This window comes from Rousettus aegyptiacus, unplaced genomic scaffold (assembly GCF_014176215.1).
Source record: "Rousettus aegyptiacus isolate mRouAeg1 unplaced genomic scaffold, mRouAeg1.p scaffold_m13_p_2, whole genome shotgun sequence".
NCBI lineage: Eukaryota > Metazoa > Chordata > Mammalia > Chiroptera > Pteropodidae > Rousettus > Rousettus aegyptiacus.
Window position 1 is genome coordinate 99,156,268 of NW_023416295.1, and position 26,718 is coordinate 99,182,985.

The 26,718-nt window shown below is 37.9% G+C and overlaps 1 protein-coding gene across 2 annotated transcripts; it reads right to left on the minus strand.

The window, feature by feature from the left end:
• Positions 1-431: 431 nt before the first annotated feature.
• Positions 432-16,842, minus strand: NUDT4 (nudix hydrolase 4). 2 transcript variants are annotated; one of them, XM_016157627.2, is made up of 5 exons: positions 16,356-16,842; positions 6,741-6,851; positions 5,657-5,701; positions 3,474-3,558; positions 432-3,241 (listed from the first exon to the last, which is right to left on the minus strand). In XM_016157627.2, the coding sequence occupies exons 1-5, from the start codon at positions 16,452-16,454 to the stop codon at positions 3,039-3,041; spliced, it is 543 nt and encodes a 180-aa protein (XP_016013113.1). In that variant the 5' UTR covers positions 16,455-16,842; the 3' UTR covers positions 432-3,038. The 2 variants fall into 2 exon arrangements, with proteins under 2 accessions (XP_016013113.1, XP_016013112.1); XM_016157626.2 differs by having other exon boundaries at positions 3,474-3,561.
• Positions 16,843-26,718: the final 9,876 nt, after the last annotated feature.

Here is a 26,718-nt window from a genome sequence, read left to right on the forward strand (position 1 = left end):
AGACCTGTAGAGAATTCTTGTATCTCAATGTGAAAACACTGGAAAATGCCAAGCTTTCCCCCTACAATTGAAATAAGACTTGAGTAGAGCTTTTAAGCGGGGATTCTAAAGTTGATTTTGAGTAAACAATATTTGGGGGGAAATATAATGGCAGGCAGGGTGCCTATGGCCACTTAACTCTTTCAAATCAAGCTGCAATAATTATTAAAGCAATGGTAGTGTAGACAACATCTGTAACTCATTACAGCAAAATACAGAATAAGCTCTTGAAAATGATTAAAACCCAGTTAATTCCACTAGTAAGCGAAGTGTAGAAATGTACTACTGAGATAACATATGACCACCAAGTGGAGAAGAGTGAAGAGTAATGTTACTATGGAATGCCAGATAAGTTTTCACTTGCACAGTTTTATGTTTAAAAAAAGAAAAGATAATTTATTTCCATTTTTATTTGCTGTTTCCAAATATATATATATATATAAAAAAGTCAAGATTCTTACACCAATTATCTCAAATAAGACCATGCAAAGCAATTCAAAGTGTATACAACAATCACCCCCACCCCTCAACCCCCTCACTTTTGCTTCATTGTACAACTGTGTGATCAACAATGGAAAACTGAATGGCATGTGCCTGGCTGGAAAATTTCACCTGTTTACAAAAGACAAAAAACCCAACAACAAACATGCAGGATAGTTGCTACTTTGTTATTTTTATTTAGGAGGCACACGGGACTGAAAATTTTAGCTGCCCAATTTTATCCAACTACCCCACAGAAAGCACAATAACAGTCCCAACACTCTGTAAACTTAGGAGCTCTGAGATAGATACTTTGTTATCTGTAGTATTTAACTTTTGAGCCTGAAAATGCAGGCTTTTTCTCTTAATAGAAATTTTGTTAGGGCCTTCCCTCTAATTTTGCTAGACTGGGTTCCAGAATAGTGAAGAAACCATCCTTTGAAATCTAAAGTGTGAAAACAATAACAACTGTATTCTTTTGCTTTATACCAAGTTTTGCTAGTTGCATAGACTAGAGACGGTTTGCTAAATGGCACTGAAGAAAATTCTGACTCAGTGGCACTAATTTGTCTAAATGTTTCTGACCAAAGAAAATTATACAACAATATTTATAGGCTCACTTTTAAGAGATGGCTGACGTTAATACTGTACATATTTTACAGGTCAAATACATAGGCTAAGAGTTTATAAAATAAGTTCATGCATTATTAACTCTAAGAATGTACAACATACCTCTCCCCACCCTAAGTACTTGTGACAGCATTTCAGGTGGATGCAGTCTTATATACAAAAACAATCCAGTTTCTCTGCTGTGTTAAGTACGCACTTTTAAAGAAACTTCAGAGACTAACAAGAAAAAAATCTCAGTCCATTGAAGATAGAAAAGTGTCAATCTGTGGGATTTAAAATGTTTTCTTTTTTAAAAAACACCCAGAATACATAACCTCTGTACAAATAAAATATAAAAATTCTGGATGATCATGTTTGATTATACTACATAATTTAGAACGAAATGTCATTGGTTAAATTACTCATTCCTTTGACAGCATTAATTGTGAATCAATGTTTATAGTTAGTTCAGCTGCATTTTATGGCACAAGATCTCATTTTTTAAACAGTGGCACCAATTTTCCTTAAGTGTAACAGCACTATTTTTAGCAGCAATTATATTTTTAAAGGTTAAGGATTAGAACAAATGTTTTATAACTATACTTATTTTCTACTTTATACTCACCAGTTACAATATTTACAAGAATGTAATGTCTACATATAGAATGATGTTGTCCTTGTTCCTGTCCCCCACTCCACAACTTATTCAAACGTTTTCCCTCCCACTTCAATTTTTACCTGTTAAGGGAAGTAAAGAGGTTCAGAGAAGGTACCTACATGTATTTTAGATAGGTTTCTTGATTTTGATAAGTATAAAGACAAATGTAAGATAAAATCATTCTTAATTCAGCTATGTTCCAGTGTCCCAAAAGTTAAGTTATGTGATAAATAGTACCTACTGACAACCTATAAAAGACGAGACAACCTAAGGCACCCTAACAACCTAAGTCTAACAGCTGAACAGCAAGGCCATTTTCACTGTGATGCAGCCATCACTGACTGGCATTTGAGGTTATACTCCAATCCTATCTGTAGTTATTGGTAACCAGCAAGTTTAACTGAAGAGATGTCACTAAATTCAAAATACATTTTTAAAAGCAATTTATGCTGAGGAAAATAAAATTCTCAGGTATTCTCTGTAAAGAGAGATTATGGATAAAGTGAACTGGCAACTGAGCCTGCTAACTAATTCAAATTCCATGAATAAAGTTTTCATGAGATGTATTTGCTACATGCATTTTGCTTACACTACCACTTCTTAAAATTTGCCAACTCTATAAAGTTAAAATTTTGTGTTAAAGGACTATTGAGTTACAAGGAAATTGGACATAGCAGGTAGCTAGTGACATAATACTAGTTGTAAGAAAACAGCAAATTAAGTCCTTTGTCAAAATGGTTATTGGAACTTACAGAAAATAGGCCAAATCTGGAATTTATGAATTAAAATTGTGATCCTATGCAACAAGTTTTTGGATGGATGGTTAATACCAATAATTATTTTTATAAATTCCCAGAAGTATCAGTTGAATATGTTAATGCTGTGAATGAGGAACAATTTAGGGGTGAAATATCCCCAAAAGTTGATCTCACAAAAAATACAGACTGACATCAAATGGACAAAAAGCTAAAAAATGCTGTGAAAAAAATGACAACCAAAACAACACGGAGAGTGGGATGAAGCAGGGGGAGCAGTTAAGGCATCTAAAAAAAATTCCACATGGCTTTGGCTTATTAAAATATTTTACACTATTAAAAAAAAGATTTGAAAGCATCTGAAAAACATGCAAATTGTTTGAAAACCCTGCATGGCAAATTCAGACAGTTTGCTAATGTCATTCAGAAGTTTGCTAAGGAAAATAAAGAAGCCTCTCCCCGTGAGATAGCGCATGGTGGGAGAGGTCCTCCCCATTCTATCTTAGGCTAGACGGCAAGCCAGAGGTCTGTGCGGCAGTTACAAACAAGGTGTTGTTATCCGGAAGGGAAGGGACTGTGGAATTTCCATTGGACGGAGAACAACCCAACTTTAGTTTTTCCAAATACTCTGCATGTACAGGCTTATGACACTGGAGAACTTTGATGGCATCTTCTACTTTGAACCACTCTCTCTTCCTTCCTAGAAAATAGTAATGACATTGATCACTATACAATAAAGTCGACTTTAAAAAGTAACAATGCCCCTCACTCTTCCCACACAAAAAATGACTTTCTCTTTTTTGAAATGGCTTAGACAACTATGTTGGAAAAAAAATTTTAAATAACCAAAAGTAATTTAAGATGTAAACTGGATACAAGTATGTAGTATTTGAATTAAGAGAATTCAGAAAGCAAAAGGAAAGGGAACTTACCTATATTAACAGAATCTTCCCAATCTTCTAATATTTCAGTGACAGTAAGAACATAAACATATGTTCTATGCTTTCGGTCTTGGTTCTGCTTGAATACAAAAAGAAAAGCATTTTAATCTACAGGAGCTAGCCACATACATTTTTGAGGGAAAAAATTCAGATCTGGCATACTGCTAATTAGCATGGCGTTATGTGCCAACATAGGCCTGTACACTCAGTCATAGAAGTGAGATTATGTAAAAGACAATACATTTGGAATGGTGAAATTAGCTCCTAATACTAAAAACTTTTATAGTACTTTACTTCTATCAAATATTTTTCATTAAAAAAAAAATTTAAGATTGGAATGGAATCTATATCAAAAAGAACTGCATTCCTGTCATTTTTATCCTAGGTCCTATTCCTTGGGGCTAACCCTAAAGGCCTTTCTACACTATAAAGAACTGTTTCCTTCAGGAGTGCTTTGAGCAGTATCTCCAGTTTGCTCAGAACATTCTTTAGAGGGTTACAAGATATACACACAGCACAGTCCTACTAACCCAGACTAGGCCTTCTCAACCCTGGTGTCTATTACATCACCTGGGATGAATGGCTTCTTAAGGGACACCAATTCAGTTACTTTGAGATGAGGCCTAAGTATTGATATTTTTAAAGCTTCCAGACGAACTATGCACAGACAAGGTTCAATTCTGGAATATTATGTGTAGTACTATATGTTCAAATTTAATTTTACCCCTATTGAAACTGCTGCCTTTGGTTCAAAATTAAAGACAAGTTGGCTTTAAGATGAAGGGGCTGCTCACTTTAATCTCAATTAAAATTAGTCTTGTTTGCTATAGTCTAAAACTATACATAATAGCCCTAATATTTTCTACCACAAATAACCTGAGTAATACACCTGTTCAAACTGTGTCACGTCTTTGGGAAGGAGTAATAGCAATAAATTAGAGGCATCTCTCATATAAAACTCCATTGTTTGTTATTTTAAGAATTTGTCTTCTCTATGCCTGGCAAATCACTACCTTTATTATGCTATGTTCACAAATGCATAGAAATCACCGAGGTAAATGATTTAGACAATTCTAATTTTCTCTTATGTTTTCTAAGGGGAAGATTACATGGATTTAAATAGTATTTTATGGAAATTAAATAGTAAAAGCATTTACTACTACTACCTTCCGATGTTATATGAGCTTTATAATGGAAGACGTTTTAAAATATCAAAAATTCTTGTCAACATACTGATAGATATGCTATTTGTACCATGGCTACTCTCAATTACAAAAAAACTCTCTATACGCTTTTTAGTTTAACCAGGAGATGGAGCTATTTAACTAGGTAAAGCAAGTACTGAATTCTGGAAAAGATGGGGCAGTATCTTAATAACTTTACTCTTAATTACTGTATTCTGGGAATCAATTCTACCAAGTGCTATACAAGTAGATTTTTTTCTGAATTCCTGCAGTAAAAACCTAAAAATAAATTGTACATGGTTCCACCAGAAGGACAGAACTAACCCTTAAATAGTATCTTGAAAAAAAGTCACAATGTGCCTGGTATATACCATGCATTTAGATTGAATTTTGGGTAAAAATCTATTTGAGAATAGCTCTGGTCTCATGACCTGACCTTATTTCTCTCTCCCTGACTTCCACAGAATGTCTATCAATTCCAAATTCCTTCCTCAAAAATTCCATTCTACATTCAGTAATAAAGAATTATACATAAGAGAACTGTATGCTTTTTTTTATCTGTTCTATGTCCCTGAGCTTTGTATCCTCACACAGCTCTTTAAGGATAGTCACTATATGTTGTCTCATGTTATGTGCTTTTAAGGTATGGGTACATTTCCAGACAGTATCCGCAAGAAACTTAAGCCCTTAGGTGATACTGAGGATACTGTACCTCTTAAAAGTCTATACCTAAAAAGCATAGCCTGAACCAAGAAATAAGCCTTTCTACATCAATTTCACTGTATTGTTATACGGAAGAAATTACCACCCTAATATTGCTATATATAATTAAGCGGCTTTTAATTCCCGCTCTGCTAATCCTTGTAAGTTACTTACTTGCCTACTGATCATTTCAGGGGAACATCTAGTTCAGGTTGCTGCCATATTACAGTTGGTTAGAAAAGTATCACTAACTGATCAGCAAACCAAGGATTAATTTTGTTAACTCACCTCAAATATACCCAGGAGTCTGCCTAATTTTCCTTTGACTCCGGCCTGTTGAAAAAAGATGAAATGTAAAAATCTTACCTTTTCGTAATAAAATTGATATGAAAATTACTTTCTGGCTATTCTAATTTTTAATCTAAACATAATAGGCTCTCCTATATCGACCCTGCTCTGTGACTTTGTTTTGGCTAAGATTCCCGACCTGTGGTTTACTGTAACATATGACTTCATTTGCTCCACATATCAACTTATCATTTATTTTATAAGAAATGGCAAAGATTGACCCAAAATTAGACTTTCTACAAATCTGGGACAAATGTCCTGAATGAAAACAGACTTCTCTATGAACTGATAAAATACTCGTCCTCCTTCTTACTTATAGGTCTTTTTTTCACATGGACATGCAACCCTTCCATGGCAGAGTCCTCATTATTCTTACCTAATACTGTAAAAGACTGATTGGAACGTCAGTGTCCACTTCAAATCCATACTGTGAACTACTAGACTGGAACTTGCTGTCTTCTCTATCTAGAGTGATTTCTTCCTGCTCATCCTTCAGGACCTATCTCTACGAGACCTTTCTCATTACACATCAAGGCCAGTTAACTTTTTATGGCACTTAATCTATGCTGTTTTGCCTGTGAGTAAAAGCAAGATGCAAATCATCAGGTGTAAGGTGACAAGCAGGCCATGTGTGCTTTTATGCATGTATGTGCACAAACAACTTTTTACTGAACTTTCAAACAAAACAAGTAAAAATAAAAGCGATTTGTTTCTTCTTATTCGCTTGAGAAAGAATCATGATTAATATCTCTATGTTCTTGCTCAGTGTATTATTAACCTTGTTCTGGGGCAAGGCCATAATGTTATATATTGATCACTGACCAGACTTATTATCTGTTATACAACTGCCGTGTTATACAATTCTGGAGGACTTCCACATTGATTTTAACTGTTTCACCAGATGGAAAAAATATGTGCTTAGCAAAATGCTAGCAACAGTTACATGCTTAAAAATGTTGAACTAGGCAACAAAAATGTACCCAAATAGTTTATGTGAAAAGAAAAAATTGACTGTTCATCTCACCTCTTCATAAACCTCCCTCATGGCAGCACCCCAAGGTTCTTCCTCAGGCTCCATTCCTCCTCCTGGGACAATCCACTGGTCTGGGTACCGACTGCTGCTCACCAACAGCACCTGCAAGATCCATTGTAAACATCTATTCCCAGCCTAAGGAAGCACTATGCATAATAAGCAAATTTCTCAAAACTTTACAAGGTTGTAAATCTCGTCTAGATGAAGCTACTTTTAATTTTTATTAAAATTAGGGGTACACGGTTTACCACCAAAAAAAAAAAAAAAAGCATCTGACAGTCTTTATAAAACGCTTTCTGCATTCAGAATTCAGTAACATTATCTCATTATTAAATAATCCTTACCTAATGAAGTCATTAAAATTGCCAGATTCAATTAGTAAAACTCTAATCCTTGGATAGCAACAAAGGATAAAAGCAGAGCTGTATGTACTGAGGTCTGTGGTCATATCCATTATTCTCTAGTTAGAGAATCTTAACATTCTTCCAAACTTAAGGATATATGACCACAGCCAAGTCATCCTGTTCCTTCGCCTATAAAATGTAATACTTAGAAAACAGATGCTGTGAGAAACAGGAAAATTCAGGTAAAGCTAATACTAAGTACATAGAGATTTTTTGTTATACTTAAGATTAGATGGAAAATGGCAACCTTCATATTCCAAACCTATATAGATTAGCAAAAGTCTTTCCATTTTGATAACAACTTTAATTTATGATTTAGGACAGGCTGGTAAGCTATAGCCCATTGCCTGTTTTGTGTAGTCTGTGAACTAAAAATGGTTTTTATATTTTTAAGTTATATGAAGTTCAAATTTCAGTGGTCATAAATAAAATTTTATGAGAATCCAGTCACATTCATTCATTTTTCACATACTCTCTCTGAATATTTTTGTGCTACAATAGCAGAGTTGATTAGTTGTGACAGAGACTATGTGGCCCGCAAAGCCTAAAATATTATCCGGCCCTTTCCAGGAAAAGTCTGGGGGACCTTGATCAAGAACAGCATTAAGCCTGGAATATGCAAACACTTAAAAAAAAAAAAAACTATCACAAAGTATCCTGGAGGTTCAATATTTTAACAGTATCTGAAACAAGTATTATATATCCATCTCATCAAACAAAATTGTGGGCAAAGGTTGAAATTCACTTAAGTTAAAAAAAAAAATGTTTATGGTAAGTAACACCAAATGGTATTTGTGAAAATAGATGTCTTAATCAACCTGAACAAAAAATGTAAAATTACTTGGTATAATAATCAAAGTTTAATCACTGGTGTGGGTCCTGATATTTTGATGTGCATGCCAGTAGTTCTATCTGCTCCCTCCCTACTGCCAGAGGAACTGCTGGCCCTGAAGCGTTCACAGACAGCACAGGACTCACTTACTTGAGCAAGCTGCCAGGAACTCAATCTTCCCCAACTGGAAAGTTCCTGGCTGGCAGTTCAGCAATTCTCACCTTTCCCCCAAAACTTCTAAAAATGCTAAGGTGGGAGATATGGTAATACCTATTCAGGCACAAAACCTCAATTAAAAAAAAAAAAAAAGCAGCACACCTTTGCCTATGGACATGCCATCACTGCTGAGCAGTGATCAATTAATGCTCAAGGGATTTGAACATTGTCTCTCTCATTCTTGATCTAGATAGGAAACTATTCCTTCCACTGGCATCATTTCTTCAAGTAAATAGCTGGCAAATTAGTGGCAAATCCAGAGAAAAGCACTGTAAATTAATATAATGGTTCGCAAAGCCTTAGCTAAAATACTAATGGCTGACATTGAGGGTACCACCAAGTGCAAATACGGCAATTTTGGTGAAATGAAATGTGAGGTCTTAGCAAATCGGGCTTACATATCAAAATCAGAAATTTAAGAGTCAGAATAAACAAATCTAGCAAGAATTGTAAAATATAGGTTTGAACATGAAGACATTTCTAACTGCACAGAAGATCATAACCAGGATGGTCTTTCATTCCTTGATGCACACAGTGATAGGCTAATAATAATCCAGTTTCATTATCTGTAAGAAGTAACTGCCCTTATAAGATTGTTAAGTGTTAATGAGCATTAAATATCTTAAATCCTAGCCTAAGCACTCACTGTTGGCCATTAGCAGCTCTTATACTTTCCTACCAGTTGAGTTGAACCAGCTTACCAAGAATTAGGTTTGTTCTCCAAATTTTGCCAGTTGTACTTATTTGTAATCATTGGGAGTTAAGGATGAAATGAAGGCAGAAAAAAATTAAATATCCAAAAGACTCTGCAAAGATTTATTAAAAGTGGGTTCTTAAAAACTGATAAGTTATGAATGAAACTACTATAAAAAACTGGGAAAAGAGAATAAAAAATCCAGAAAGAGCATGAAAAGGTCTAAGTTCAAATTCTACTTTAAACAAAGTGAAACTGCAAGTCAGATTTCACCTTTGTTTCAAAAATGAAGTTTACCGAGGACCTATGGTTTTCAAAGGCTTTGCCCCTATCCAGACTGGCAAATGAATGTAAGTTGTTAAGTTAAAACAAAAATATTTAAGGTACAAAAGCATTATATTTTAAATAAAAGGAAAAGTTAACTGTTAACTACTGGTCCTGACTGCAGAGTTGGAGGCCTCTTTTCCTGGTTACTAGGTGTGGGTTAGGAATAATCTCGTTTCTGTTATTGCCTGGATGAAATTCTTACTACACAATTCTATGCTCTTTAAGCAACTTCCTTGATTACCTTCATAATGGGACAGAATGGTGCAGGTGGCTAACCACCGGAAAAATACATCTTCATTTAGTAAATAGAGGTTTTAAAACCATTGATAGTCATAATGTTTGAGTCTTGAAAAAATGGAATTCGGTGTTATGTATCTAGGTCAATGACTGTTATGTTCTCATTTGTCCAAGATAAGAGCTAAATTACATAAGGTTAATATGTTGAAAAAACCCATTAGTATATATAGTCTGTCTGCTTTTCTGGACTAACACTTAGGCTTCCTTCCAATTTAAAACCAAATCTTTTATCTATAGGACATCATTAAAACATGACTGAATTTCTCTTCCAGAAATCAGCGTCATGGAACCCTTGCAGTTTAATATCTCCCGTCATAAATTACTATTTAGAAAGCCTTGAGAAAACAGATCTAGAAGTTCTGAACAAATGATTTAGCTGAAACCAAGAAGTTATCATGCACTGACATTTCAAAATGATTAAATTTCATCAAACCATTAACTTAAAATCCATCTTTCCAAAAATGGTCAATTCAAATGAGTCATTAATACCCGTGGTACAAAAACATCTAAACTATTAGCTTAAGAGACATGATGATGAACCTTTGGTGATGGTACAGATTTGAATACCAGTATATTTCATTAAGTAGTTGCCTACTCATCTTGAGTACTTCATCTGGAGTTCAAATGAGGTCAAGGAAACATTTGTGTGTGAGGCAGAAGGCAGGGGGAGGGTGGTAATTAGGAGCAAGAGCTGAGGAATATACTCCATAGACAAGAGTAGAACTACGGCATGGGTCTGCCAAGGTACAAGAAATGAATATGAGTAGCATAAACAGAATCAAGGACAACTAAAACCCCTCCAACACAGTGGAAAAATCTAAACCTATAGAACCACATCCCAAAGCATTATTATCCAATACTCTCAGCCCCCAAAGCTATTTAAACATTTCTATAACATCCCCATTCTACTAGGACCTAAAATATTGCTTTAACATGCTAACTAATACTCTATGATAAGGATAATCTATAAAAACTTATTCAGTAAGAGGATATAACAGCTGACAGATCCATATATAGTCATTAACAGGTTTTAAATTCCTTTTCAGTTATCTTTCTGGGTATATTAGACTTTGTATAGCCAAAAAGACAGGCTATTACATTTGTGACAAGATGACAGAGATGAAAGACATTCAATATTCCAAATAAGCCAGAGCTGAGATCAAAGGAAAGATTTATAAAAAGAAGGCTAGTCAACCCACCAGGTTGCAGAATTAGACTTGAATTGCACTTAAACCCTAAAGCCAATGTTGTTAAGAGTGATGAAAAATACATTTTTTCTCCCATGATCCAACCTGACTACCTTCATTATAAGCACTCCTACTAACTACACTATCAGACCTTACCCATCTCTTTCTATGTATTAATGATTTTACGTGATATTATCGAAAAGTCATTTCTTAGAAATCTAATGTTTTAAATATTTGCAATACAAGTATTTCTCATTTTAAACAGTGATAGTGGTCAACTTAGAACCAGCCCTGAGTCAAACTGAATGAAAGTTTATGTGAACTTGAATTATTATTATAGATTCTATACCCCAGGGGTTGCCAATCAACAAGTCCAGCAGACTGGTCCTCTTGGCCTGTTAGAACACAGGCCACAAAGGAGGAGGTAAGTTAAGCTTCATCCGTATTTGTAAGTATTCCCCAGTGCTAGCATCACAGGGGCAGCTCCACTTCAGACCAGGTATTAGATTCTCACAGAAGCACAGGTCTCTGGTGCCAAAAAGGTTGGGGACCACTGCTATACCCACTGTTGCCCAACAAATCCTCTTCACTGGGGTTATGTAAGAGCTTGTAAAAACTAAAAAATGCTGTTCAAGGTCTATGTAATTAAGTTATGCCTTCAGGAGCTGGAGGTACATGAACTGTTGTCAGTCTCCTTCACCAAGTGCAAAATTGCCTTTCGTGTTTCAGCTTTTATCTTAAAACTGCTCTTGGTCACAAGCCTGCATCTGGGAACAACTGGCTACTACAGATGATTACTTCCTTCCAGTAAAAACATAGCTAACTATCCAGAGAACCTGTCTAGTGAGTCCTAAATTTAAGAATGAAGAGTTTTATTTTATGAATTTAGAAGCTATTTGGGGGTAGTTGGCCTTCATTATTATGATCCAGGACAGCATGAATAGTTAAAACTACCTCTATCACAGTTAAGTGTTTCATAGGCATTTAGCCAAAATTAGGCCAGCAGCATGTTGAAAATACCCACTACGCACACAAACATTTTAAAAGATCATAAGTTACAACAATAGTTATTATATCCACTAACCAAGCCACCTATTACTAAGGAAATTAGTACTTACTTTTTGGACTATAGAGACAGTGCTATAGGAGGACAAGAAATAAGTTCATTCTGCAAAAAATGTATTTAATTAACCCAAACTCGATTATAGGGGATTGGTAGAAAGATTTATGTCCATCAATAACAGTAAATGGGTCGATCATGATGTTTTCTTCTAGCATGTTTTGAAGTGATGAAGTATGCTTTTACACGATTAGAGAAATGGCCTTGCTGACCAAGACCCTAAGAAAATAAGATACAAAGTCTACAAGAGCACCTTCCCTTGAGGGAAATAGCTGGTAAGAGTGGCCTAAGAAAGTCCTTCTTTAGGTCTAGATCTGCAGGCACAGATGTAGAGATAGGTTGGTGACATTTCCCCGTTTAGAAAAGACTACCTTTGGGCATTTATTTTTTATGCAAATGGTCTTAATTTGAAGCAAGTACCTTCAAGGACTTAAATCTGAGGAAGTATGAGCTCCAAAGTTTAAATGTCTGAAAATGGTGGACTGCCTGTTGATTGTAAGTATAAAAATGCTAATAAGAGATTTAACTGTACTGATATTTTTATTAGGATTGTTTTTGTTTATTAGCTCTGCTTTTAGAGTTCCATAGGTTTTGAGACTCTACTTTTCCCACCTCCCCAAGCCTTAGTTTCAGTGCATGATTTCATAGAACTTATTTTGGGGATACACATTCAACATTTAGCAGACTATCTGAAGAACATAGCCCCTCACTTAAGAGTGCTCAAAAGCTAATTAGAGCAATAAGTCCAAATGAAAGAGTAATGGTCAAGTTCTTAAGACTATTTTGTCCACAATAAAAGTATAAGAGAAGATCTTAACTTCTCTGCAGCAGTTTATGCAAATGAGAACCTGGGAGGCCACCATGATTCATTCATGGCTAAAGACATGAGATGGCTGGCTGCAAGCTAGAATAAGCTCATGGATATTAATTATCACTTTATTCCTTTTTAATGAAAATAAACCATTTTAAACCATATGACTTTAGGAGAAAAATAAACTCTTGATTAATGAAAAAAAAAAAAAAAGGCTTCTGTCAATGTTGTCTCACAACTGTGGTGGGAACCCACTCAGGATCAAGTCATTTTTATTTCTCCCTTTGACACTCTACCCTATTTTGCTACCAGATCTTTCTTGAACTTGAATACATTTAATGTCTAAATATTCCCTGTTCAAAACTAAGAGTTCTTTTCTTGCCTAGCAATCCTTCAGCCTTACATTTAAGGTGCTCTATTTTCCAACTATTATTTGTTCTATACTATCATAAGCTGCAGCCCAACCAGACCACAGCCAAATCTTGCTGTTTGTGATGCTGGTCCTTTCCCACTCCTAAAATCCAACTCCAAATGACTCATATTGGACCTTAACCTTGGAGCTCCTGATAGCACTTTCACCTTATTTCCCTTTATATCAGCCATTTGTCTAACCTCCCGCTACAGCATATCTTCCTTAGGAGATGACACTTCATTTTTCCGTTCCTAGTAAAACTACCTAATATGCAAATATGTTCAACAATTCATTTTGGTTAGTTTTTGTGAATGAATATTGCCCTCTCTCACTGCACAAACATAGTATTCCAGCAGCTCTATGGGACATGTGGGCTTGCCTGGAAGCTCAACTGCTAAAACTAAGGGTGATTCCTCACAGAAATAACTAGCTGAAAGAGGATCATATGAACATGAGATTTAGAAATAAAGGACCTGGACTCACAAATATCAGCTAGCTTCTATGACCTTATTAAGTTATTTCTGCTGCCTAATTTCTTCTTATACAAATGCTAATGTTTATTATTTAGCTCACAAGGTAGAAACATAAAATGGGAATATGTAAAACTACCTCCCCCAAAACACAGACTGGCTGTTAGAACAACCTGTTTGAGACTAAGGGCTACTGAGAACTCCAGTATAGGGAGAGTCAGATCAGAGCACTGTGCAGTTTTGGGGCGGGGGAGTAGGGGAGCGAGGTCAAACAGCAATTACTATTTTTTCAACCTACATTCTATAAATATATCATGCTACAATAAAGCATACATTTAAATCTCCCAACTAGGATCTAGGTGTTCTTAACATAGTAGTTGGAAACAAAATCTCACATATTAGCTAGAGAGAGGTGAGTTCAAGATGGCTAGCACTGTAATTTCAACAAGAACACATAGCAAAAAACACCATGTCCAGGGAGGCTAACTAACAGGGTTCATTCTATAATTATTGTATAATAGGAGGAGCCCCAACTATACACAACCACAGAAATGAAGACCTCGAAGAACTAAACCAGACATTAAAACTAGCTGTGCATTTTAGAGAATTCGGGCTTCTCTCAGAGTATATTTTCTAACAAACTGATTCACTTGGTTTCTCAATCCAGAGATTATCAGATTTACAAAGTTTTATGTATGGATTATCTAATAAATTCTCCAAATCTCACTCCTTCATTTTATCTAATGGCACTAGTCTCTTGACTCAACTAGAAGCTAGTAATTTAGCACTTATTACAGCAGAAACAATTTCCAAGTATAAAAAGAACTCATTTATCTGCTAAGGCAATTTCTGAATTCTCCTCAGACTGCCTCACCATTCATACAATAAAGATCATTTCAATTTCCTCCCATTTCCCATATTTTCCCCTGGGAACCTATGTTTTACAAAGCTTGAATTCCAAGTTCAAGTTATGGCAAGACTTCAAAGTTACTACTCTCAGAAAGGCTTCCAAGTTCAGCCTCACAAAATCTCATTCACTGTGTGCACCCAATTGCTATGGGCTGGGCCCTATGCCAAGAACCCAGCATCAGGAGCAGAGACTAGATCCTGAATTCTGACCCTACCACTTCCTAATTATGTCATTTGGGCAAAGTACTTGTGCTCTGTAACTGTCTCCTCACCTATAAACCAGCACTAAGAAGATTAAATGTAACAACTTAATAGCTTTCAGGCAGTGCCCCACACAAGGTAAGCACTCAACTAAGAATGTGGTTACACAACAGTGAGCCTATCCGACAAGATTCTTGACCCATCTTGATCACTTTTGGCAGTTACAGTCTTTGATATTCAAAGATTGCTTTGCCCCAAGGTGGCCATTCCCTCAAGAACTTTCAAATCTTTTTTTTTTTTTTTAATAGGATGAACTTAAGGCTTGTTGACTTTGTAACTTTGTAAATGTTAACAACCTATTCTCCTTCTTTCTACCTCAAGGTAGGCCCGGCTCCTAGAGAGACCAATTTCCGCTGCAAACTCCTTCAAAATTTAGGGTTAACACTTAAAGCCTCGGAACTCAGCAATCACCACCCACTGAAAAGTTTGGTTTCTTTTCAAAAAATAAAGACAAAACAAGAGTTTGAAGAGCACTATTTGGAAGCACTTTGATTTCTGTTAGCATCCTAAGAACTGAGTGTCCGCTATGTCATATTCATACTAACTACAGGGTTTAACAATAAGCCATTAAATTCTCATCTTCAATTTCAGTTGAGTATTTTATTGGACACAGTTGGTTATGGAAGCAGAAATCAGAATGTTCATTTTTTCCCTATCTAATCATTTTAGGAGTAGTGATGCTAAAAAGATTTTCGATTTTCATTGGCTACCAACTATTATCGCCCTAAGCAATTTTAAAAGTGGCCATTTTTTAAATTAAAAGTAACTGAAAAAAGTAAAAATTGCTCTCCAAGGAAATCAAGGACCTATCAACTCAATGCAGATGAATAAATTACAGATTGACTGCTTACTCTTAGAACAAGGAAAGACTGCTCTCCTCTCCAGATGTCAAGCCACACATTGCCAAGCAAAGAAGCTTTGATAAATATGCTGAGAGCTAGAGATTACTGTCTGAAAGTGGTAACTTTGCCCGCCGCTAGTTTATCTTCTCCCTTCTGGCGTTATTTCACATTTTCCACTAACCATTTTTTTTTGCAGTCAGAAAACTATAAAAGGAGGATTTAAAATAAATCGAGTACTAATTATGACTTGTGAGGTAAAGGGTCCACTTAAAAGTAGGGCTGACGGAACTAGACCGAATGGGTTTTTATTTTAAAGCATAAAGCACGGAACTGTTTGGCTATTCCACAAACCTGCTTAGATTTAATCCGAAACCGCAAACTGCTGTAAAATGGAAGGAAAATGTAACAGAGGTAGAAAAGCTCAGGCTGCAACACTCACGCCATTTCCACCCTTCTACCAGCACTTAGGGTTTATCAGCTCCACGCTTGGTTCACTTAAGATGGTGACTCGGACTAGGGGAGACCTACACGGCCCGGGGCCTTCCCGGGGGCCAAGAGGCGTCTCGGTCTCCCGTCCAGACGACCGCCCAGTTAGAGAACGATGGGCTGGGCGAGCCCCTTTGTCTCTATCAAACCAGAGAAAGGAAGGAAGGAAGGAGGGAGGAAAGGCGACAGGGAGGGAAGGAAGGAGGGAGGGGCTCATGACCCCTGCCAGCCCTGCAGGCAGACGGAGGGTCCCGCGAGGAAAGAGAAGGGCAAGCCCTCCCCCCGCCCCCACCGCACAGCCCCGGTCTGAGGGCGCAGTGCGCGCCGGCCTCCCTCACCTCGTCCTCCTGCTCACTCCGGAAGCACAGGCACGCCGCCCGCTTCTTGAAGCCCTCGCGGTCGTAGGTCCGCGTCTGGTTGGGCTTGAACTTCATCATAGAGGCGGACTCTTGCTGCCCCTGCTGCTCCGGACGCCGCTGCGGTGGCCCGGCCGCCGCCACCCCGCCGCGGAGTGGGGGCGAAGGCGAGTCGGGCGCAGGGGCGCCGGGAGGCGAGGCGGCAGCGCGGGGCGGCGCAAGGAGGCCGGTCAGTCCTGGAGCCGGCGGCCGCTCCGACGCCGGGCAGTGCGCGCGCGCCGGTCACTGGAGCCCGGGTGCCGGGGAGGAAGCGCCGCCTTGGCTCAGGCGTCCGCCGCTCTCCATGGAGCCCGCCACCCGCTCGTCTCCGCTCCCTCCAGCCGCCGCCGCCGCCGCCGCCGCCCGGGGTAAAACAACGCGCCAGGAGCGCAGCACGAGGAGACAGCTGCGGGAACTCGCCCGGACAGGGTAGCAGTGCCGCCCCCTCCGCCCCTATTTAGAGGGGCCTGCGCACGCCCCGCCCCCGCGCGCGCGGCCGTGCGCGCGCCAGTGCGCCTGCGTGCCGAGACCGTTGCGGCGGGGGAGGGGGAGGAGAGGCGGGGGCGGGGCCTCGGCCGGCGGGTGGCTCAGGTTCCGCAAGGCTCGCGTGCTAGTCCTCCAGCCTAACGAGGGATGGCGGTGCTTGGCCAAAATGCCGGCGAATGGAAGAATGCAAAGACCCCCTTCCCCTCTGTTTATGAATCTTGCTACTTTCCGCATGAAGATCTTAAATACCATCTCCGCGGCAGGGCCTCTAACTACATACATCCTCAGCAAGATTGCATCCTGGTCAGGAAATGCCTGAAGGCAGCACAGTGATTGCAGAGTCTCCATAGTGTAGAGAGGTATAAAATTCAGTGAAGTGAGGGGAGGGAAGAGAGTGAATGCCTAGAGATTTGTTTAGAGATTTTATAGTTTATGTTTTCCAGAAGAAATGGAGAAGAAAAATTTACCTTTTTAAATCTGTGACTGAGGGGTCGTTCGTATTCTTTCAAAAGTCAACTCAAGCTTAAACATTTCTTCACAGCTGTGGATAATGTCTCCCACTCCCTCCCACCCTCCAGAGTGTATTCATTTGTGCTGGCAACGGCTAATATTTACTAAGTGTTTTTCTTGTGTATTTTATGCTAAGTAACAGGCACAGTGCGGGTGCTGGAGCCACAACACTAAATATAATGGGATGTCTGCTATTTGAGAGCTTAAAGCCTCCCAGGGGCCAACAACCTTTAGATTTCAGTGTTGTACAGGAGCTAAAATAGAAGCCAGGCCTGGTGTTAAAGGAGCTAATCCACTCCATCCTGACCTCTCCACAGACGCCTAGCCTGCTTAGGTCCAGGCACCTCTAACTTCATTTTTTTGTTTGCCTTTTTTTTTTTTTAATACAACTCTAAATCTTTATGCATAATCTGGTAGCTCAGTGACTAGTGGTGACTGCCCCACTAGTAAATAAAGTGGGAATGAGTGCCCATATACCAACTCTGCATAACTTCATTTTTCATTCCTGTGGGCCAACTGTGTGCCCCACACTGACATCTAAAAGCAGCCCCCACCCTCCCAGGATCTTAGGCACCTGAGAGCAGATAGTCATATATTAAACAATCACACAAGTACATGTAAAACTATAAATATAATAAGGTCGAAGGTGGTAGAGGGTTTCATAGGAAGATGTGACCAGATCTGCAAGTTGTAAAAAGCTTCCTGAGGCATCTCAGCTGTAGCTAAAAGCTAAAGGAGGAGGAGGAGTTAAGTAGACCAAGAAGAGCCTGGTGAACTTTCAAGCTGAGGGAACTAGGACTTGCAAAGTCCAATGGGGGAGGGAGAGAGGGGAGTTTGTGTAGAAATGAAAGAAAAAGACCAGTGTGGCTGCAGATGGCGTAAAGGTAATTGGGGTCCATCTCTGGCCCGTAGGGTTGTGAGGCCTGACCATTAACAACTTAGGGGACTCTTGGAAAACTCAGAACAGTGCACTGGTCTGTCTTCCTGTTCCAGACTCTGACTTCTTTTAGGTTCAGAACTACTGCATCTTATTCAATTTCTTACCCCTGGAGCCTAGCAGATGCAAGTTCATGCAATGAGTTGAATAAGTGATTTAAGAAATGAAGTTTTAAAACCTTAGCAAGTCTGTGTAGAGACATTTTCTAAGGCTTAGCTTTCTTATAGAAGTTACTGAAGTTTATTTCCAGATTTGCAAGCAGGGATAGACACATCTAGCTAGAAACTTCAGTATGGCTGATAATTGTTTAGATAATTGTTTCCAACTGATAAAGTGATTAATCTCACTATAATCTTTTTAAGTGACAAAGAAGATTAAGTTTCTCCTTAAAACTCTTCAAAGATCTGGCTTCTGTTTGACATTCAATAAATACTAGTGGATTGAATGATGGTTCACGTTACGTCTTTCCCATGTAGTAATTGCATGAAGTGAGGCACTGATCAGAGTTAACTGAGGAGGAAAGAGGAAGATGCCTGGAACCGACTCACAGAGGGGAGGAAAAGCAGCAGCACGACACCAGTGGATATGAGCATGGAGCCTCTTGCTCCAGGTTCCAGACCACTGGATTTGGTTGAAAGATTCAGAGTTCAGGTCTCATCTCTCAAACAGGTTTACAGTTTATACTACCTGGTACAAGATCACAGTGGGTCTGAAAGTGCTTTAAAATTATAAACCTTTAGTCTATGGCCATGATACCCTGAACAAGCCCGATCCTGTTTGATCTTGGAAGCTAAGCAGGACTAGTACTGGGTGGGGGAGACTACCTAGGAAGACTAGGTGCTGTAGGCGTAAAAAGTAAAAAATAAGGGATTGTAAAATGATAAGGTCCTTGCAACCAAGGGTTGCCTCACAAAAATAAAGCGTTTAAAGAAACACAAGACATTATTAATGAGGAAATATTCATTGAAGACCTCTCCTTCCTCCTCTCCCCCCCCCCCCCCCCCCACAACCTTTCCTTTGTTTCCTCGGGAATAGAGCACTGGAGAGAACCAGGTGCTTGGGGAGGGCTATGAATTTTCACACTGTGAGAGAGGAGGTCTTAATTTAAAAGGAAGTCTGCAACAAATGACTTAAACTGAAGAATGCTTTGATACTATGAATAACCACCTTCCTTCCTTCCACTCTGTTAATGAGTTTAATTTTTGAGAGGGACCCAACAGAAAAAGAAACTTGTCTGACTTAAATGAACAGAATAGAGAAAGGCCAGATCATAAATGCTAGGTCTTCATTTTCCTGTATCAGTTCCTCAGTATTAGGGTACACACCCTAACCCAAAGCTCCCTGCTTAGTATTATCGAACACGTATAATGTGTCTGAAATGTGCTTAGGCACTGTTCAAAGATTAGATCATATCCAGCCAGATCACAGTTGAGATAGACATGGACACAAGCTTGTTTTCCCTCTGCAGGGCCAGTAAGGACTGGGCTACACCAGCCCGTTACCTTGGGGATCAGAGTCCAATTTCAGGTTAATCTCTGTTTAGTTCACTTACTGCAGTATTGTCTTACCTAGAACTTAATATATACAGAGCCATTTCTTGTACAATTTTCAAACATTTGGAACTTCAGCAAGGGAAATAGTTTAACATTGCCCATGCAGGGTACTTCTTTCCCCAGGGTCCTTTTAATAGTGTAGCAAAATATCTGGGAAGCAGTGTGATCATCATAGGGTACAGAGAGCTTGTTGCCTTTTTTTGATACTGACTCATAATGTTACCATAAACTAAGTTCCTTCTCTCATGGTAAAACTGATTAGGACAAATGTGATCCCTTCCTATGGCTAAAGATAATAACAATTAGTCTTTACCGTTAACTAGTGCTGGATGATTTTCATGATCTCATCAATGACCCAAGCAGCAGCCCTGTGAGGCAGCTACATTGTCCCCATTTCACAGGCTAAGAAAAAGGGGACAACGTTCTCTCTTTGCAGCCCATGTTCTTAACTCCTGCACTGTTACTGTGAGCTCCTCCTGCTTCTTCTATTAAATGGCGATTATTATTGTATGTGTGTGTATGTATTATTATTGTGTATGTCCTATTCTAACATAAGGTTTCTTTCAATTTTGAAATGAAAAAGCTTTGTTTAAGGTGAGATCCTTAAGAGACATTCTTTCTGGAGGGAAATCTTGATTAATTTCCTATCACCTAAAGTCATTTTTTTTCCCTTTTACCAAAGGCACAGAATGGAGTAAGCAACGTTTGAAAAATTTAAAAGCCTTAAATTAAATAAAAGTCTTGCTTTAAAGGATTCATCAATCCAACCAGTATCTGTAAAAACAGACTGGTTTGGCTGTTTAGAAACTTCTCTTTCATTGAAATAAATAAATAATTTTCAGATTTGCAACTCATTTTCTATTTCCTCAGTTCCTATTTACTGCAGAGCACTTTGTTTCACAAGCATCATGTTTGTATGCAGTTCTCTGTGGCTAATAAAAGTGTTTACAAGGAAACACAGTTCCTCCTTTCCTTCTTTATCATTCAGGGAAAGGTGAATGTTAACTGCTTATCTCCTCAGCAAAGGCAATGACTTGACATTTCACCAACTTCTTCAAGACAGCATTTTGCACTCCTGCTTCATTTAGAGAAGGTTGTTTTTGCTACATAAAAAATCTACATTATTGTTTGAAAATAAGGCCCCCCGCTCCCCCCCCCCAAAAAAAAGAATGTTTGGCCATAAGAGACATGTTAATCAATTGCAATGTATGGACTTTGTTTTGATCTAGATTCAAACAAACAAATAAAAAGACAGTTATTCGACAGTTAGGGAATGTGAACACTGAGTGGATATTTTATGATATTAAGCTACTATTGTTACTTTTGGGGAGCTGAGATAATGTTTAAAAGAGGAGTCCTTACCTCTTAGAGATATATACTAAAATATTCAGAGCTGGAGTGATATGATGTCTGAGATTTGCTTCAAAATAATTTGGATTGTTGGAGCAGGGAAAATGGGGTAAAGCAGATAGGCTATGAGTTGATGGGTGTCGAAGTTCTAAGCCATCAGCAAAATTGGAGAGAAGGAGAGGGAAAGGAGAAGAGAAATGTTACATATTTTATGGGGGCATGGAAATAAATCTCACTGTTAGAATGTAAGTTGTTCACACTCATGATACAAACATTACCAAATGCTTGGGATAACCAAAAACACAGTTTGCAAATTACATAATGTTCTTATAAAATATAAAAATATGACATAAAAATCACCTATGAATAAAGTTTTAACATGTTATTGCATGAAAATTTCTTAGGAGTCATTTCTATGTAAAAATTTAATGGTGATTGATTTGGTCATCAGAGTTCACTCTTGCCTGGTGAAACAGAATTTCACTCTAGGAACTAGACTGTAAGCCCCAGGAGGGCAGAGAGCTGGATGATGTACTCACTCTTTCATGCTCCCACTTACAGTTGTAGGCTGTGAGGCAGTCAGTCCATAGACACTTGTTGCTGATTTCTTCTCCTCACGTAGTAACTACGTGTATCATCTATTATATTCCAGACAATTAGAGCAGATGCGAACACAATCTCTCTCCAGCCCTCCCTCCCTCTTTCTCTCCTTCACTAGTTATGCTAATTTTCAAATTTCTCCTTGATTTTTGCTTACCGTTTTGTCTTTGATTTGGGGACTTCAGGTGCCGAGGATTGAGTTGATTGTATTTCTTAGATTAACATATATTTTTTTGTTCTCATATATTATTGCAAACAACATACTGTTTTATGTGGATGTATTTTTAACTTATACAAATGATAGTTATATATCTTAGTTTTGCCACCCAGAGAGTAAAATGAGTTTGGTTATTTCTTGTAGATTCTGTTTACCAGTTAATTAAAATTGGCTGTCCTTTTCTTCAGTGAAAGATTCCCAAATAGAAGGGGAAATATATATATATCTCCAAATAAAGAGGAAGTGTTACTTAACAGTTCCTAAATACTTAAGTTCCCATTAAAATATTACAAGAATCGTGCCTTCTTTGCAACAGCAGAAAAACATTACTCAAAGCACCACTTGTTAGAGTTAGAAAAAGGACTCGCGTCAATCTTTTGTGTTTCAGATGAAGCTTGGGAGAATTTTCTCTTCTATGTTCATAAGTGAAATAGGCCTTTATACAGAGGTCAGAAAGGTAGGTGCTCACTGCTGAGGCCTAGACAACATTAGAAGCAACCAGTTAGAAGAACACAAGGTAACATGGATTTTTAAAAAAGCAACATTGATAGATCTTAAAGATAGGATCCTTTTGAGAAACCCAAGAAAGAGAATAAGATATATAATTATCAATTGCATAAGTTAAAATACATTTACATAAAATAATACATAGTTTGCAATAATATATAAGAACTGAACATATGTATATACTTTACCCAGAAAAATGGCTGCTCTTGGGGGAGAGAGAGTTGGGATTGGGTTATGAAGACAAAAGGACATAAGTAAATGAGGCCTCTCAAGGACCAATGATGAGAATGTGCCTGTGTTAGTCTGTTCAGACTGCCATAATAGAATACCATAAGCTAAGTGACTTACGAACAACAGACATGTATTTCTCACAATTCTGGAGATAGGAAATAACAAGGTGCTGGCAGATTCAGTGTCTGGTAAGAACTCACTTCCTGGTTCATAGGTACTTCCTGGTTCAATGTGTCCTCATTTGGCAGAGGGGTGAGAGAACTCACTCTCTGTCTCTTGTAACAGCACTAATTCCATTCATGAGAACGGAACCCTCATGACCCAATCACCTTCTAAAGGCCTCCTAATATCATCACACTGGAGGGTAGGATTTAACATGTAAATTTTTGTGGGACACAAACATTCAGTCTATAGTAGGTAGCTATGGAGAGGACTTTAGAATTTCTCTTTAGGTGGGACTCAGGGCTGATGATTTGGTTGGAAGAGGGGACTTTCTAGAAGCAGACTTTTTATAGCATTTGACATAATATTGAGAAAACATCAATTGTATAAAAGAAAGCAGTGTGGTTGTTTTAGTTAGCATTCATTAGTGGCAGCTTTCCCACCCCCCTCCCCCCCCAAAACTATCGTTTTTGCTTCTATTAGCTAAAGCGCATTTGGCAGGGTCTTAGGCCAAGGATGGACATAGCAGGAAGGATCAGGTGGATTTCACAAATCAGGTAGATAGCAGAGTCCCACAACTTTTAAACTGTAGGGCATCTCAGAGATCATAGTCAAATCCACAGTCAGAATTCATATTTTATAAAGATGACGTCTCTCTCCGGCTCTCTCTTTGGCTAACTTCTGAGTCAGGACTCAATTTACAGACCCTTCTTCTCTCTTTCTGCAGAGTCTGATCAAGATCCCCCATTTAAATGCCCTGTACTTCCTCCATGGTCGCACTTACCACTTGGCATTGCAAATACTCTTTCATTTTATCTCTTTTTGGTCAGTTGCTCCTAAGAGACTCTAAACGCTTGAGCGCAAGGCCTCTGCTGTTTCCAGGGACAAGTGTATGGCCTGCACATAGTCACTGTCAAAAAATATCAGCTGAATAAAGGAATGTATTTGAAAAGATGTGAGGCAGAATCATTTAAGTCTAAGAGGAATTTGCTAGGACAGTGGACTAGATGGCTGACAAGGACCAACAGCGACAATAGAACTAACAAAGGAGAAAACATCATGGGGGATGATAACAGCAATAATATATAAACAATAATAATGATAGCTAGCCTCTACTGAGTGCTTCCTAGGTGAGGCTCTGTGTTCTACATACTTTACAGGTATAAACTCATTCTGTGTCATCATGTCCATTTTACAAATAGGAACACTGAAGCACAGAGAGTTAAGTAACTTGTCCAGTTCATAGAACTAGAAGGTGGCAGTGGAGCCAAGAGTTGAACTCAGGTGGTCAGATTCCAGAACTATAATTATCATTACAGTGACAAATACTAATGTTGGAGATAATAACCAGAAGACACAATAGTAATTTCTGATGAACGTGTTGCCTGCAGCTGAAGTCCATGCAGTGTATAGGTGAAGAGGCTGACAAGTGAATTTGCCGTCAAAGCTCAAAAGCGTGTAAGCCTGGGCCAAAGTCCTAAGCAATGTGGAAGTTTTCTATACCCCTGGAGATTAAATTAAGTGTTTGAATGCACAACAGTTTCTTTTATAAAAGTGGCGGAGAACTTAAAGAAAAGAGCATCTGGAAATCTAACAACTATGAATGGAAAAGGGCTGGAAATTTGTACTCTAATATCGACATTGGGTATCTTTAGTGCTGGAATTGTACGTGATTTTAAAATTCTTATCTATGCTTTTTCATACTTTCCAACATTTGTATCATGTACATTTATTACTTTGGTGGTTTTTTTTTAGAAGAAAAATCTTGGAAGTGGTCAAGAGAAGCACTAACTTTTCTCAAACCCCACTAAGGCTTACAGTGAATAAAACAGAGGGGGTCTTTGGACTTTTCTGGCTGTTCGGAGACTTATTTGAATAGGATTAGAAAAGAATCATACAAGTTCATTAATTAGGTTATGGATAGCTGAGTTTACCTCTTTTTCCCTTCTACCTAAGCACTGAAAGGAAGTTATTCATTGGTAGGTATAAAAATTGATCCTAGATTATATAGATGTGCATTGTTTTTGTTTTTGTAGTTTTTTATTATTATTATTACACTGCAGGTTATTACCAGCAGAAGACTCTCAAAAGGGCCCCTAAAGGATCATAAGCTTCTTGAAATTATGTGTAATTTTTTTGTTTGTGTGTACATATATATTTTTGAATGAAATGAGTTAATAGTTTTCATACATTTTTGAGGAATCTTTCAAAAGAATTAAGAAACACTACCTGAAATGGATTGACCTCTAAATCTCAGACAAGGCCAGTAAGAGTCTGGTCTGTTTTTAGGAAGTTAGGGTCAAACCTAGAATCAGGTGACACTGTCAACAATCCAGGTGCAGGGCTCAGGAACAAGATTTTATAGTTGTAGAGAAGGTCATAAACTTATAGGTAAGAATCCAGATGTAAGGACAAAAACTCTCCAAAACTGGGAAAGAGAAACAAATAGAACACCATGAGGGTAATCTTAGTAAGTACCTCTTGCTTGAAAAGGAATTGATTTGGGGCTTGGGTAAGACAGGTTTTCTAGTAATAAGTACATATCCCGGCACGAGTTAATGTGCCTGAGCTCCCAGATAACTAACTATCTCATGACTCTGACTCTCCTTCCTAAGGGATCTCTCTATACCCTTATACTAATCTACAAGAGATTCAGGGATGGTGGACTCCTTGCTTTCTATTCCTTACTTACTCCTATTCACTACATTTATAAAATTGTATCTGAGACTTTAAAAACCTCCATGGAGCAAGTACACACACACACACACACACACACACACACACACACACACACAGAGATTATTTTTCACAATAATAATAATACTTGCAACTATATTATACAAATGTAGATTATTGTAGGGTCATGATATTCCACAAAATAATACTATTAATGTTTGGTTTTACAGTTCAGAAAATGAGAACAATTTATTTCAAAGATTAAATAGTTAGCTGCACTGGTTTTCTTGTAACACCAGATGAACTAATTTCCTTAACTTCACTGTCAGCATTGTGGCAGGCACTGTGGAGGAAGCAAAAGAAATAGAAGACAAAATTCTTAACCTCAGGATACTTACAGTCTTTTCAAGAAACATGGAACCATAGAAGGCCATATAGAAGTATAAAGTGTTAAACTCAGCGTGGTCAAGTGACAAATTGTAACCATATTCAGAGGCTAGTTGGGGGCACCCCTAATGAAAGTAGCTTTCAACATCACATTTCCTTTCATTTTTGAAAAAAGAACCATTAAAATATGATATACAGAAGATATGTTGATTCTCCACTCCAGTTTTATAGAAAAGTCATATTATTTAAAAAGGCAAATGTCCATATACCAATGCTTTTTCTATTGATGAGTTTTTTAGGCCAAGCCTTTTATATCTAGTCATCACAAAAAATATTTTTCTACCTTATTTGACAGTTTGGCAATGTTATCTAATTTAATCCACACATAGTATAGATTTTTCTGCGTTTAAGAGAAACACTTGCATTTCCTAGTTTTGTTTGCCATTTAAATTTCAATCATAGTTTTTCAAATGTTCTGTGTGTAAAGATTCATCTTTATCACTTTTCACTATTTTGAAAAATGAATGCTAAAATTATCTTTGATTTAGACATCTATATGGGTCAATTAGATAATAAATGTTTTAAATCCTCATTTGAAGAAACTTGGAGATGCTTCAAGACAGAACACATCTATGTATGCTTTAGGAAAATACTCAGAGTTTATAGGTCAGATTTTAAACAAGTACAAAA